The 13,852-nt window shown below is 42.6% G+C and overlaps 1 protein-coding gene across 2 annotated transcripts in view; it reads right to left on the minus strand.

Moving 5' to 3' along the window:
- The window catches only part of LOC306930504 (zinc finger protein ZIC 1-like), a 30,380-nt gene extending 18,383 nt beyond the window's left edge, over positions 1 to 11,997 (minus strand). For both annotated transcript variants that reach the window (XM_079511508.1, XM_079511507.1), the window contains exon 1: positions 11,644 to 11,997. In XM_079511508.1, coding sequence (XP_079367634.1) covers positions 11,644 to 11,761 — 118 coding nt within the window. In that variant the 5' untranslated portion in view covers positions 11,762 to 11,997. The remainder of the gene's footprint in view (positions 1 to 11,643) is intronic.
- Between the last annotated feature and the right edge of the window lie 1,855 nt (positions 11,998 to 13,852).

Here is a 13,852-nt window from a genome sequence, read left to right on the forward strand (position 1 = left end):
TGATGAGAGCACCTGGAGAGGATACATGGATGAACGGGAGTGTACCCTGTTCAATCTTGCACAAAACTATTTACCTACACTGAAAGTATTGGTCATAAATGAGCCAATAGCAAAAGAAAAATAAGTGCTTCCGCAGAACACTGGAGAACTCAGCATCAGTATGTTTAAGGAGACTGCTACTGTAGTTCATTCAAGTCAGCTGACCAGTCACTAAATAAAAGTTGCCTTGTAGCTACAAAATTCAATCTCATTATCAAATTTAATGAGATGCCTGGAGCGACGCCTTATAGCTAGAAAATTCAATCTAATTATCAGATTTAATGAGATGAACGGAAAAACAATTTAAAACCAATACATAAATATGGAAAATGGGGAGTGAGTCTGCAGTTCTTTCGAGTTCTGGCAAGGGGGAGTTTGTTAAACAGCTTGGGAGCCAGAAGGGAGAAGAGCCTAAGAAGATATGCAAACTCTGTATGGAGCATTGGCCAGCATGTTATTTTAAGGTCAGAAAACCTGTGAAATAGCTGATCCAAGTAAGCGGGGTGGAGACAAAAAAACAAAACAGCCAATCAGAGAGAGTAGCCATTTATCAACTTAATTTTTATTGTGTTCCAGTTCCAATTTTGTTTGCTAATTTCTTTGTGTCATCACTTACAATTCCACTTGTTTAATCTGCATCGTGACTGCGTTCTCTATCCTGATTGGATAAAATAGGTATCCTGACTTGAAAGTGCATTTTCTGTTTAATAAAAAGCTGGAGAGACATGGAGACTGCTGTTACTGAACAAACACGCTATAGCAATGAGTACTATCACAATATAGAGCTTTTTAACTCTTATTTTAAACAAAGACAATCACGTATTCTACTTACTCTCACCTTTCAAACTAAGAATTCTAAATCCCATTCTAAAGGTCTTACTCATAACTAATTCAACAAATATACCTCCGACACAATTGGTCAATTCATTATAGAACACAACCACTTCTTCAACCACTCACTTCAATTACCAGACCCTGAAATTACATTACACCTTCAGGTAAAAGTAGGTATGATAAGAATCAGAATCACTTCATTTTCACAGAATAGTTTTACGTCAGTGGGTCATTTATTTTATATATATTTCTTTGTGCGCACTCGAACATCGTTTTGTAGTCTTCCATGAAAGGAGAGATGACAAAGGTATAGTGAGAGCAAAGATCAAAGAGAAAGAATTGAACAGAACAAATAGATATGTATTTTTAACAGATGCATAGTCCACCATGGGCACCGTTATAGGGGATTCACACTGAGAGGGACTGAATCCGTTTCATTGGAACAGTTTCCGAATACGGTTGCCTGGTCCCCGATGGCCATGATTCACATTGCCCGAGATTCAACAGCGCACCCGGGTACACTTGCATAACACACTTTAATCCTCGAGATGGCGGTGTGCTTGATGGCTGGCTTGCACGGACACCGAGTCATTGACCATCAACTCTGCTAGCCTGGCTAATAAGCCAGACTCAAATCACACTGTCGTGTGGTATTTGAGTCTGGAGATGCTGTGTATGGATCTTGTTTCCCGGGGGGCGGGTTCAAACATTTTCTCTTTGACGCAATTGGTCAGAGCTACTGTCAGTCAAAGGTCTCAAGCATTGAACGTCACTGTACCAAAGCCCGCCCATATTGCATACCGTGTCCCGATTGGCCACACCAGTTCTCTGGTGTAGGAAATGGGCGTACAATTGAGCCTCTCCAGACCGTAATCCGCCGGCAGGCAATTTTTTTGCCAACGGCTGATTCGGTCTGGTTTATTAGCCAGGCTACAACTCTGCGACATTGTCTCCAATAAATCCAGACGCACTGCATTGCATTGCCTCTTTGCCGTTATACTACTTCGCTGTCAGCCTGCCTGCTATTCACTGGGTCAGTCAGTTCTGTGCTCCAGTGTCGTGTTTGATATTAGTTTGTTATGGATTCTACTTTAGCAGTATTATTATTATTTTGTTTTACTTTGGAAACTATGCCAAGCAAAGCCCAAGAGCCACGTGTAGTCCGCAGAATAAGATCAGCACGTACTGCGGTGCTGCGCGTATACGCAGATTCAGCAGGAGACGGGCAGCGTTGTGCAGCGTCTGTGTGTTTTTTTTTGTTTGACGCTTGGCTCGTCGACTAGAGATTATGTCACTTTCAAAAAAGTCTCTGTGACACATCTAGGGCCGCAATCTGCATTCAAAGATTTTCCTAGAAGCTTTGTCATTGGTCGATTTGCTTGTCTGCTTCCTGATTGGTTAGTCACTGCGACCGGGTTTTTTCGACCAATGACAAAGCTTCTAGGAACATCTTTGAATGCAGATTGCGGCCCCTAGATGTGAGACTAAATTCTTTTTGGGAGTGTTCTACCCATTGATGGCTGTCTGAAAAAAAAAGAATGGTGAATGTGGTACTAGGAGTCAACAGTTAAACCAAATGATTTAATCGATTATTACCAAAATAATCGATTTGAATACAATAATGGATATGAAAAAAGGCTGATCTACAATCTCACTTGCATGCAGATCTATGGTGTGCAGTTTCTACTTTTTATGATGCATTTGTCCATATAAAAACATTATAGCAAAAGAGCAACAAATATGCAATGACAAGATTCAAGGACTGGCTCTAAACTGGTTTCAAGCTGGAATACTACCAGGATATCTTGCAACCTACTTTTGGTGCCGACCCCTCTGGCTGATAAATGCTGCTCAAAGGCCTGAATAAAACATTACTATGCTGAAATTAAGTGCAATCCCCCCATTTAATGAAGGTTAAAAGCTTCTTTCCAATTAATAAGTGCTGCTCTTGGACCAAGTAAATCACCCCCAGCAGCTTCACATCTTCAATTAAGGCTGAGAATCTGCAGCCAGGAATCTGAGCCAGGCAAGAAAAGAGGACGCTTGTAGCTAAGTGATACACTGCTCCCTGGTGGCCACTAGGTGTACTGCATGGCTGAGTGTTAATAGGCTCCTTTGCCACACACACACACACACACACACACACACACACACACACACACACACACACACACACACACACACACACACACACACACACACACACACACACACACACACACACACACACACACACACACACACACACACACACACACACACACACACACACACACACACACACACACACACACTAAAGTAGAAAATAGACCAAGTATCAACAAAGAACAGTCATGTTATATAAGAAGAAGTGAACCCTGACTAAAATTGTCAGGGTTAAAGCAAGGTTGCCTTGTCCAAAATGACCTCCAGGCCTACTGGTTTATAAACAGTACTACTGTACAATAATCCCTTACATTACAACTACAAGATAGGAGATATTTGTAGCCATTTTGTGAGCAGAAATTAAGAGCCTGAGGATTGCAGCACCCAGATCCCTGAGCAATGATTCCTAAACTCTTGAAACACAGGATCTATTCAGACAGACAGATCAACAGAAAGTAAGCTAGGCGTGCCACCTGCTGGTGATGAGAGGAACAGCAGGGGAGCCAGACATCCCAATGGTTCTGAACTACCAGCCTGGGGACTCTCGGCTGTTAAAGCTGGTTTTAAAACTAATTAGCACTTGGTTGGGACAGAATCCAGATGGACCAGTTCAATACCTGGTGGAATCTGGAGGCAAGAACCATCACAGTTACGAGGATGACTCATAAAGAAATAATTGTGGTGCCTGCCTGGTAGCTCAGCCAGTTAGTACACAGACCATATGCTCCTTGTGAGTGCGAGGACTCGGGTTTGAATCCAAACCCCGTCAAGACTCACATGTCCTTCCTCTAGCTCTCTCTGCCCTTGGTTTCCTCTTGTCTCTCTACATCAGAGGTTTTTAAACATTGTGTGTGCCCAAGGCACACCACTGGGCAAGTCAAAATCTCAAAGCACACCTGCATTCATGGTGCAAAGAGCCAGTCTACAAACCATGGCATGCAGCCATAGACTTGGCTGAAACAACTATGACTGTCAAGAAAGCAGCTGACACACTAAAGACAGTTCCATTATCAAACAACACTCTGGCCCCTCAGATCGAGGATGTGTTCATTATAATGTTAGATAGAACAGATTTGGGAGAATCGTCCAAAGGCATGAGTGATATGATGGGGTATTAACTGGCATGACAAAACAGCTTAAGGGTTACACTAACAAAAGAGGATTAATGTAGTACAAAAATCATGGCACTTTTGACACAAACCCCAAAGTCATGTACTTGACAGGGTCACAAAAAGAATAGCCTCACGTAGCCAGACAACTATTCCACAATCTCCGAATGCTATATAGGGTCTGGAACTACACCTCCCTAAATCCGACAGAAATAAACTGCTAACTCTCATGCACAGCAAAATCCTATTTATATAAAACCTTACAGTGCAAATCAAATACAAAAAATAGACAGTAGACACGTCCACTTGTGTAAAACACGGCATGTAAGTGTAAGGCTTCCAGATATCACACCGCAGGGCAGGTGTGTTGTGTACAGTCCTCCGTGATGTGGTGGCAATGTCACGGTCGCATTTAGGTATTAAGCGCACCACAGATGGGAGATGGGCATGGAAGAGTGGTCCAGGCCCTGGAGCACAGAGCCCTGGACACACGTGTGTGTACTCTAAAACCACGATACTATGAGGGTGTTACTGTTGATGTACAAAAACAAATAAGACAAAGTTTCTATTGTGGTCTATTGTACTCAATTCATCATCATGACATAATATATACATTACATATCAAGATGTGCCATTTATGCCAGGCTGTGGGTGTGTAGCCTGGCTAATAAGCCAGACCGAATCTGTACATGTCTGTAATTAAAGGGGCATGACACCCTGATTTTGTCATTTGCTTTCTGGTGCAGGTTTTTAAAAAAAAGAAAGAAAGGTACAAACATGGCAGGCTGCATAAGGCTGACTTTATCGTCCCTATGTTGGATGGGGTGTGCAAAAGTTCTGGTCGTCACACCGTCCAAACTATTGCAAACGGTGGGCCATGGCACTTTGTTGTACGCATACTTCAGAAGAAAATCAGATGAAATGACTCTCCCTACCAGGAAGTGGCAGTAGTCTGCAGAAGCCTGCAATCCTCAGCTTGGCATTTTTGCGCTAGTTGATAGTACTGCTTTGCTTTGGAGCTGATCGGTATAGGAATTGAGAGTTGAGAATATGGTATCTATCTATCTAGTTAAAAATGTGCGACCGCCAAAGTATCTGGCTTATCTAGGCTTGCTCCTGCATTAGAAGCAGACAAGAAGGAAAAAACTCAAACTCAAACTCAAAATTTGCTCTGGCCCAACAAGCTAAACAGCCAACCAGGGAGCTCTACGGAGCCTTTACCCGCTCTCTCTCAGCCCTCTCCACCACCCCGCTGCTACCAACAGGCAGCAGCTGGCGGTAACCGACAAACAAGTTTGGTTGGCTTTCGACACTTCCATACAACATGTCACGACCCGACATCGTGAACAGTGAACACTGCCAGGTTTTCGTCCACAGGAGATTTGAAACGCTTACCACTGCCGATGTGGGTGGAGAGCTACCTAAAAACAAACCCCACATGTTCACATATCTGCCACTGCATGTTAGTGTGTTTCTTTCTCTAGAGGCGGCACGGCACGTATGTGTTTCATGGCACAGCAGAAAGAGGTACCAAGGTCCGGGCGGCTAGTGTAGCGGTCCGGGCACCTAGGCGTCAGCCTGACGGTGTGTCACGGGTTCGACTCCCGATCCCGACGACCTTTGCCACCCCCCCCTATCTCTCTCCCCATTTCCTGTCACCATACTGTACACTATCCAATAAAAGGCAGAAAAAGACCCAAAATATATCTTAAAAAAAAGAAAGAGGTACCAAGGTCAACACCACCATGCTGGAGTGACCGAGTGTGAGTGAGCGCGAGTGGCAGAGATTTTGGGTACTGGAATTTGGCTTCTCGCTCTCTCTCTCTGTGTGTGTGTGTGTGTGTGTGTGTGTGTGTGTGTGTGTGTGTGTGTGTGTGTGTGTGTTAGACTAGTTTATAGTTCTCCCTCAGATAGTACAAATCCTTTCATCTTACTGTGAGTGAGTGGTGTGAATTTCAAATCACATATGGAAGGATCGAGTTTGTGTGAAGTGTGGAAGGTGAAATTTTGAGGCTATAATGAGAAGAACCTATAGGGAAAAGAGAACACGCACGCACGCACGCACGCACGCACGCACGCACGCGGAGTGGAATTACAGCTGAGGAGCTCAGGTGAGTCACCACACTGCAGCAGTGATCAGAACAGAGACGCCACACCCAGATGCCTGCAGGCCCACAGAAAATTGTTAGTGGATAAATTAACACTGATGATTTATCTATAGAGGTATGCGCATGCATAAAGTGAGTGGCAAATCGAGTGTGTTTAACGTCATTTACTGCAATTAGATAGGACTTGTCTATTTGGATGTATGGGCTGTCAAGCAAGGCCAGAAAGCAGTTTTTTGCCACTCAAGGCCTATTCATACTCAAAAACTACAACATGAAACCACACCGTGGTGGTAAGCGATTCACCGCTCACCTAAACACATCTCTCTGGTTTTACTAACCACCGTTTCGGAGGTCACCTCACCTTATCACCTAAACCTGGAGTATGAATAGGCCTTCAGTAGGCGTTCCCGCATGATGATGATGATGTCACGTGCATACCCTCTATATGACTGTAGATATATAGTGTATACTGTATTTAGATAGATAGGTCTTCCCACAATACAAAAGCAACTGTGTTATTACTACCCTATAAGTGTGATGAGGCCAGAAATAGCTAGCTGTGTGACAGAACATGTGAGTCATGCGGTGAAGCTGGCCGAGTTCCAGCATATCAAAGGATCCTCCATGAACAGCAGTTATACAGTATATAGTCTATGTGGTTTGTGCTTTCCTTATAAACAGACACAAGAGATGATCACATGATCAAACCCATATAGACCTAGAACAGTTCCTTTTCGTTATTATTTTATTTATATTTACGTAAAACAAATGACTCCGCTCTCTGTTGTTCTGCACTGCATTACTTAATCCCCAGCTTCTCCATGATCTGCAATCAATGTCTTTTCACCTATTCCTGTCTGCTCCTCCATGTCCATATTGATCACATGACATGGAGATGCTGTGTACCGATTTGCAAAACCATTTTTAGCAGCTTTTAGCAGTCTTCAGTATAGAGATATGTACAGATACCAGTTTTTCCTTCCTGATACGGATTGCCTATGCGATACCAGTGTGTAATTAAAACAGTGGTTCTCAAAGTGGGGTTCAGGGACTCTCTGGGTTCCTTGAGGGGGTTCCAAATGGACCCTTACGACTCAAGCCTGTAACTCTAGAGTCTACAAAAGGAACCAAATGGAACTAAATGTCACCAATATTACCATGACTTCTGCAATTCGAGGCATTCAGAAAATGTTCAATTAACTGCCATAATCATGTTCAGAATTAGCATCAAAGCACACATTTTTCAAAGCCATAATGTTTAAAAAGTGTGGGCATAATTTAAAGTAAATATGTTTACTTGACAGTTCATAGTTATAATAATGTGTTGGTTACTGCTCATTGAATTATGCTGAAATCAAACATCCTCCACATAGGGCTCCTATACTGTAAACTACCCAATGCTTTAGTTGTGGAGTTTGACCTGTCTGAACTCTGTATCTGCATCATGCATCTTTAAGGCTCTCCTCCGTGCACTGTCATAAAAAACACTGGGATGTTGTCTTCATAAATGGGTCATCATTTTGGAAGTATTACTGTTGCACACAGTCAGTGTTTTATCGACATAGTTGTCATTGTCATACAGTAGGTAACAATACATTTGTAAAGCCTGATTACTATAGGATATCGAAAATAGCAGATCAAGCACAAGGTATTTGGTGATTTGACCCCCCCATGCGTAGACAATGTGATGTGATACAGATACAACCTGCACTACACTGTTTTTCATCTAGGATATCACACAACTATGTGAAGTTGGCAGCATGCAACTTAAGGAAAATGTAACTCATGAAGCATGCACACAACCAGAAGCGCACACACTGCGTTTCCTCGCCTGTTTGGAAAACAGTAGCTAGTAGTGTTGTGTGGGCCGGCTTTTTTGCATAACACACAGGACAGGAGTCAGACAACCTGCCCCTGTGGCGCCCCAACTTGTGTGTGTGTGTGTGTGTGTGTGTGTGTGTAGCGTTGCGTGGCGTTAGCGTTACAGCGCCACTGCACATTTGCATAGTAATAAAACTTTTCTTGACATTGACAAGTCTTAAAACTACGATTAACACAACAAAGAGGCTAAAACACCTGTTAGTGCAAACTAACTAACTATTAAGATAAAAGAAAGATTGTGTAAGGATTATGAACTCCTAGAAGCTCACTAGTTGCTTGTAATTAAGGCTTCAATAAACGATTATTTTGTTTTAATTAGTCAATTAATTAATTATATTACTTTAGACCATAAAATGATGGTAAACTAAGTGCAAAATAATGCTAAATGTTGAACAAAAGTTATCTGAAACCAGACAGACATCTTGAAATTTAGCCAGCAGTCAAGAACACAACATTTATCTTACTTCTATATGGAAAAAAGGCAAGCAATCACATGTTGGTGAAGAGATTTTTTACAAGATGCATCAATAAACCAATTAGGCCTATTTGTCTTCCAGAATTTTATTTAATACAATTTCTGTTGAAATTGATTATCAACAGATAATCCAATTAATAATTTTCTCTGAACATGTATAGTGTAGAATCCCTTAGATTACTCTACAGTGCATTGCTCTGGGTGAGTGCATCACCTAAATGGCTAATATTAAAATATATGGCTGCCAAACTTTTAATAAGCAGAGTTAGGAAACAGCGTAAGCAAGTCCATTAGTATGGGTGGGACACAGTCACACTCTGGGTTATATAGAGGGTAATAAGGTAATGATTAGGCAGAGCTATTTCCTCTCTCACTGTGTGAATGGAGAGAGCAGAGAATGAGCAGAGAGAAGAAAGACAAGGGTGGGATGGAATAATGGAGGGTTGACAGCATGGAGAGAAGAGATAAGCAGCACCTTTCTCTCTGCACAAGTCACGCGTGCCCATCATCTCTCCCACCCTGCCACTTTCTCTCCCACCCTGCCCCCCCCTCTCGGCAATAACACTGACACTGACGGTACATGCCTCAAGCTCCCACCACCTCAAAAACACCAACTAACACACTTATTAAGAAGATTAATAGGACTAATTCCTAACACACGGTATGAATAGCCCACTCAAAATGAGAATCGCACAAACAGAAGCTATAAGTCCACCTTGCCTTGCAATGTGACACACAACTGTAACATACAACCTACAGTACTAACAATGGGAACATTGTTGTAAGCCACACTATTATAGTGACCACCTGTCACCACCACCGGCAGTAACAGTGACACTAAATGTTAAAAATACAACTGAGAAAATAGTGCTGTAGTGCATTGTGTGTGCCATGTACTGTAGATTTCACAACAAAAGACCAGAGTAACATAAGTGGGGCGTGGGATACAAGGCTTTACAAAGTAGCCTGTATGGGTTGAGCGCTTGGAATTCTGGGTAACATGACAAACACTGCCTGCAATGCACTGACTCCAAACGTTTATCAAACAACAAACTTGATAAACTAGTCAGATCCAATAGCCCTGAGCCCTGTCAGTTCAGAGCTATTGGCTCTGCTTAACGTTTCACTCTTATTTGGTGACCATCATTCCATACAAGCTAACATTTAACCACTTTAACGCCGGTGTACCAATTTTGGCATTGTAATGCTGCAGTCACATGGAATCAGGCAAGCAGTAGACGGAAAACGGCAAAACTGCTGGACGGCACGGAAGGGTAAAAAGATTAAATATTTGAAGTTTAACATTGATGCCGTCTGCCGTTACCGTCGCCGGTTCTGGCTGCCGAGCTGCCGTGACATCCTGTTCCGTTTACCGTCCTGCTCCCGTCCACTAAAATTAAGTCTGGTTTGCCGTCTACCGCTTACCTGATTCCATGTGAATGCAGCATAAGTCAAAACAAATTAAAAGATTAATTTCTAAAATAGCACATCTACAAGCTTACAACACGTGCGCATGCAATTTCAGCTTGTAGATCAGCTACTTTTGAAATAATGCAATTTGTGTGGTTTATTAAGATCAAAACCAGCTTTCTAATCGGCTATGTGCGTCACTGTAGTACCAGGTGTCCAGAAGGTGGCATACTTCCGGTTCAGTATACTACAGCTTTGTTTGATTGGCTCAGAAAACACAAATTCCACCTTTATGTGCATCCAGTTCAAACCTGCTGTCAAGCATGAAACTATAGGGAAAACAACGGGAACAGGAGACAGGTATGCCACCTTGCTTCTAGAAACCTAGTTAGTAGTCGTCGATATATTATACAGTATATGTTCTTTTGTTTTGAACCAATCATTTCCTATATCATCTATACCAGATGATGTTTAACTGCAGAGACACATTGCCCTCTCACTGTGACTGTATTTTGGTGTTTTCACTGTTTGTTTTGGTAGATAGGGACGTTTTTGGTCTACCAAAGCAGTGAAAACACCAAAATACAGCAAGAGGGCAAATTGTAAATACAGGGCAGATGTAGCCTACATACTATGCATTTAACCCTGGCCACGCACCAGCAACTGTTAGTAAGGAACACCACGGTGCAGCGGACAGGCAACACTGATGTGGGTGTTTTTGAAGATTTCATACACAAACACAGTTAACTGTCAAGCTGGGAGTGGGAGGAGTCCACGTGACGTGGGAAGGTCATAAATGGCAATGACATAACATGTGTAAACTAACACAGTGTGCCACGTCACTCCATGTAATAACAGAAGGGGGATAGAGAGGCACGTGAGGAACCTCACAGAGAACGCAAGGAAACTCAGAGATTCGCAGAATGGCATCTGCAGGAAACCGTAGTGAAAACACGTCAGCACAGTATGATGACGTAAAACTCTAATCTCAGTCACAGGTGATTGGGGCGGGGGGGCTGTTGGTTTCCCAGCAAAAGATAATAATAAATAGTGTATTAATGCTGCTCTGCTGACGTGCTCTGCTTCATTCATTTGGGTAGCTCGTACACACATACACACGACGCGTTTTCCGTTCATAAATAAACCAGTGAAGGACATGACATGGATACTACTAAAGCAGTAGCAGGAGGGATGCGATCGTGCACGCGCGCGCCGCACTGTCTCCACACACACACGCTGACCGTGACATTGTTGGCGTTACGAGCGGCTCACGCACTGGTCATCACTACACTACACCTTAGAGAGTATACTACACTCACTCACTGACAAGCGCTACACCGGCATTGGTGACCTGTCGAATTTGGCGACTGCACAGGCTTGCTGACTCCTGGCTGCATGTTTTGCAACAGGGGGCGGATGCTTAGCATGGGAAGAACAGGTTTATGTTTTAGATCTGGTAGAATATTTTTGTATGCTTTATATCGGATGAATACTGTGGGGGTTAATGCTAAGTATATGGTACATATGTTCCAAAAAGCCTTCAAAATCTAGAAGAATGCAGTTTAAGCTTAAGTATAACAAACCAATCAAAACCCAACACCAATAAATGGACAAAATCAACACCAACGGCGTTTCAACTCACCTTTGGCCTCGCAGTCAGCACAATGCTTGTTGTCATCTTCCCTGAGCATTTGATTCAGAATAACCTGGTGCTGCTCGTTCAGTTTCTGGGCTTTCTCTCTCTCTGAGCGCGTCGTCATCTCTCCACAGTGTGTGTGCACGGCCTGCTGGGTTGTGGGTTTAAGTCGTGATGCACAAAACACACTGACACCTTGCCCGGATCAAACTTTTCTACTTATCATGTATTAAAAGCAGGGACATCATCACCATGCATGCAGAATCACACAGCAGCAGCAGCAGCGCAGTCAGCTTGCATTCAGCTTTGTAAACTGCTAAAGGAATATGGTTGCCATGCATCGACCGTTGCGTCACTTCAAGTTCATCTCACTGTCCTTTCAAAGTAAAAGTCGTAGACTCCAAACTGTCCACGCGTGGTTTTGTTGTTGGGCCAAGCCAGGTAACAAATTGGGCATGTCATTATGCGATAATAATAATAATAATAATAATAATAATAATAATAATAATAATAATAATAATAATAATTGCGACCCAAGGTTAACTATGGAATCGCACATTTCCCGTCAGTTGGTGTGTCTGGCATCGTATATATATAATTATTTTATTTTATTTATTTATTTTTGTGCCCACTGCCTAGGTCTCGTGACATCATGTGACATCATCAGGGTTTTGATTGATTGATTTTGATTGAAAATTGTATTAACAGTTTGCAGAATTACAGTACATTTCAAGCACAAACTCAATACAAAGGCTGTTAACTGTGAGTGGACGACCCAATTAAGCATTACACTTGTTTACAACAGGGTCCACCATGTTCAATTCATCAAAACATTTAGAGACGTACAAATAGACACTTCTATATAGACAAAGAACAGTACAGGAATTCATCATAATGGAGGTAAAAAGGGAAAAGAAACATATACAGTAGTGAGTGGAAAAAGGGGGGGGGGCGGTGGGGGGGGATTCAGATTTTACGGGGGCCAGTTTCGAATTGCAGCCATCCGTAGGTGCCCTTTGAGAGCGGTTTTGAAGGAGTCAAGGGATTCGCATGGGATGGATCTTTTCTACAGTCTATGCCCCCATAGACTCTATGGGATGGATGTGGAGACCCTGATTTCATAGTAAATGCGACCTGCTGTCGCAGTTAAGCCCATATATGGAGATCCCTGATGTCATCAATATTGGCCAGCAACTCTACATCTGACCTCAAACCTCAAACCCTTAGATCTCCATATATGGATATATGTCAGAACCTGTTCTGACATTCCATATGTTGATCCTTCCCCATCCATCCTTCCTCTCCCTTTTGACTTATACCTGTTCATTCAAATTTCAAACTCTAGACGGGCCTGCCCCAAAGTTATTAGTGCAGCCGCGCCCGGCAGCCGGCCGGGCCGAGTTCTCAACAGGCCCGAAAATTAAGGCCCGGCCGGGCCCTCATCAAACCCTGTATAAAGAGAATGTCCCCGCTACCTTAGATCTCCATATAGCCTTCTGTATGGAGCCTGTTCTGACATCCCATATGTTGATCTGATCTCATCAAACCCTGTACACTCAAGACACTTACCGGTATATGGCCAGTACAGAATTCATTCCATGTTGACCTGACCCCCCCAAAGTGCCAGTGCTCGCCCAGCAGTCTACCGTCAACGAGGCGGATGCGTGCACGCTTCTCGCCCTCAGGCGTCTTACTGGTAATTTAAGGCACACAAAAATAAGGAGCAATACACTGGTTTGGTTTGAATGGTAGACACACAGGGGAACATATTTTAATGTTCAAGGACACTGTTACACTAAGACATGGGCATGGCACAGGCACAATCTGTGTATTCATAATCATAATTTAATAACTGCTAATAAAATACTACAAAAATACAGTACATGTCTAACATAAGGCTTTCAGGAAAATGTAGCCAGAGAGGAAAGAATTAAAAACGGCATCATAAGAATAATAATACAAACAGATCTGACACCAGATCAGTAGGAAATCTGAAATAGAGTAAAAACGATACAAAGAAAATGTTAGAACAATCATAATAAATTAATGGCATATATAATACACGCATCATGTAATGTGCCATTACATGTGATTGGAACAGATAATATTCAACATAATCTACAGTCACAAAACTCAAACGTTGTTTGGGTTAAAAGAGGCTTTGTTACCTTATACAAAAGTTATTTGTGAAAAAACTAATGATAGTGACATCATT

Source organism: Electrona antarctica (assembly GCF_951216825.1).
Source record: "Electrona antarctica genome assembly, chromosome: 10".
Classification (NCBI taxonomy): domain Eukaryota; kingdom Metazoa; phylum Chordata; class Actinopteri; order Myctophiformes; family Myctophidae; genus Electrona; species Electrona antarctica.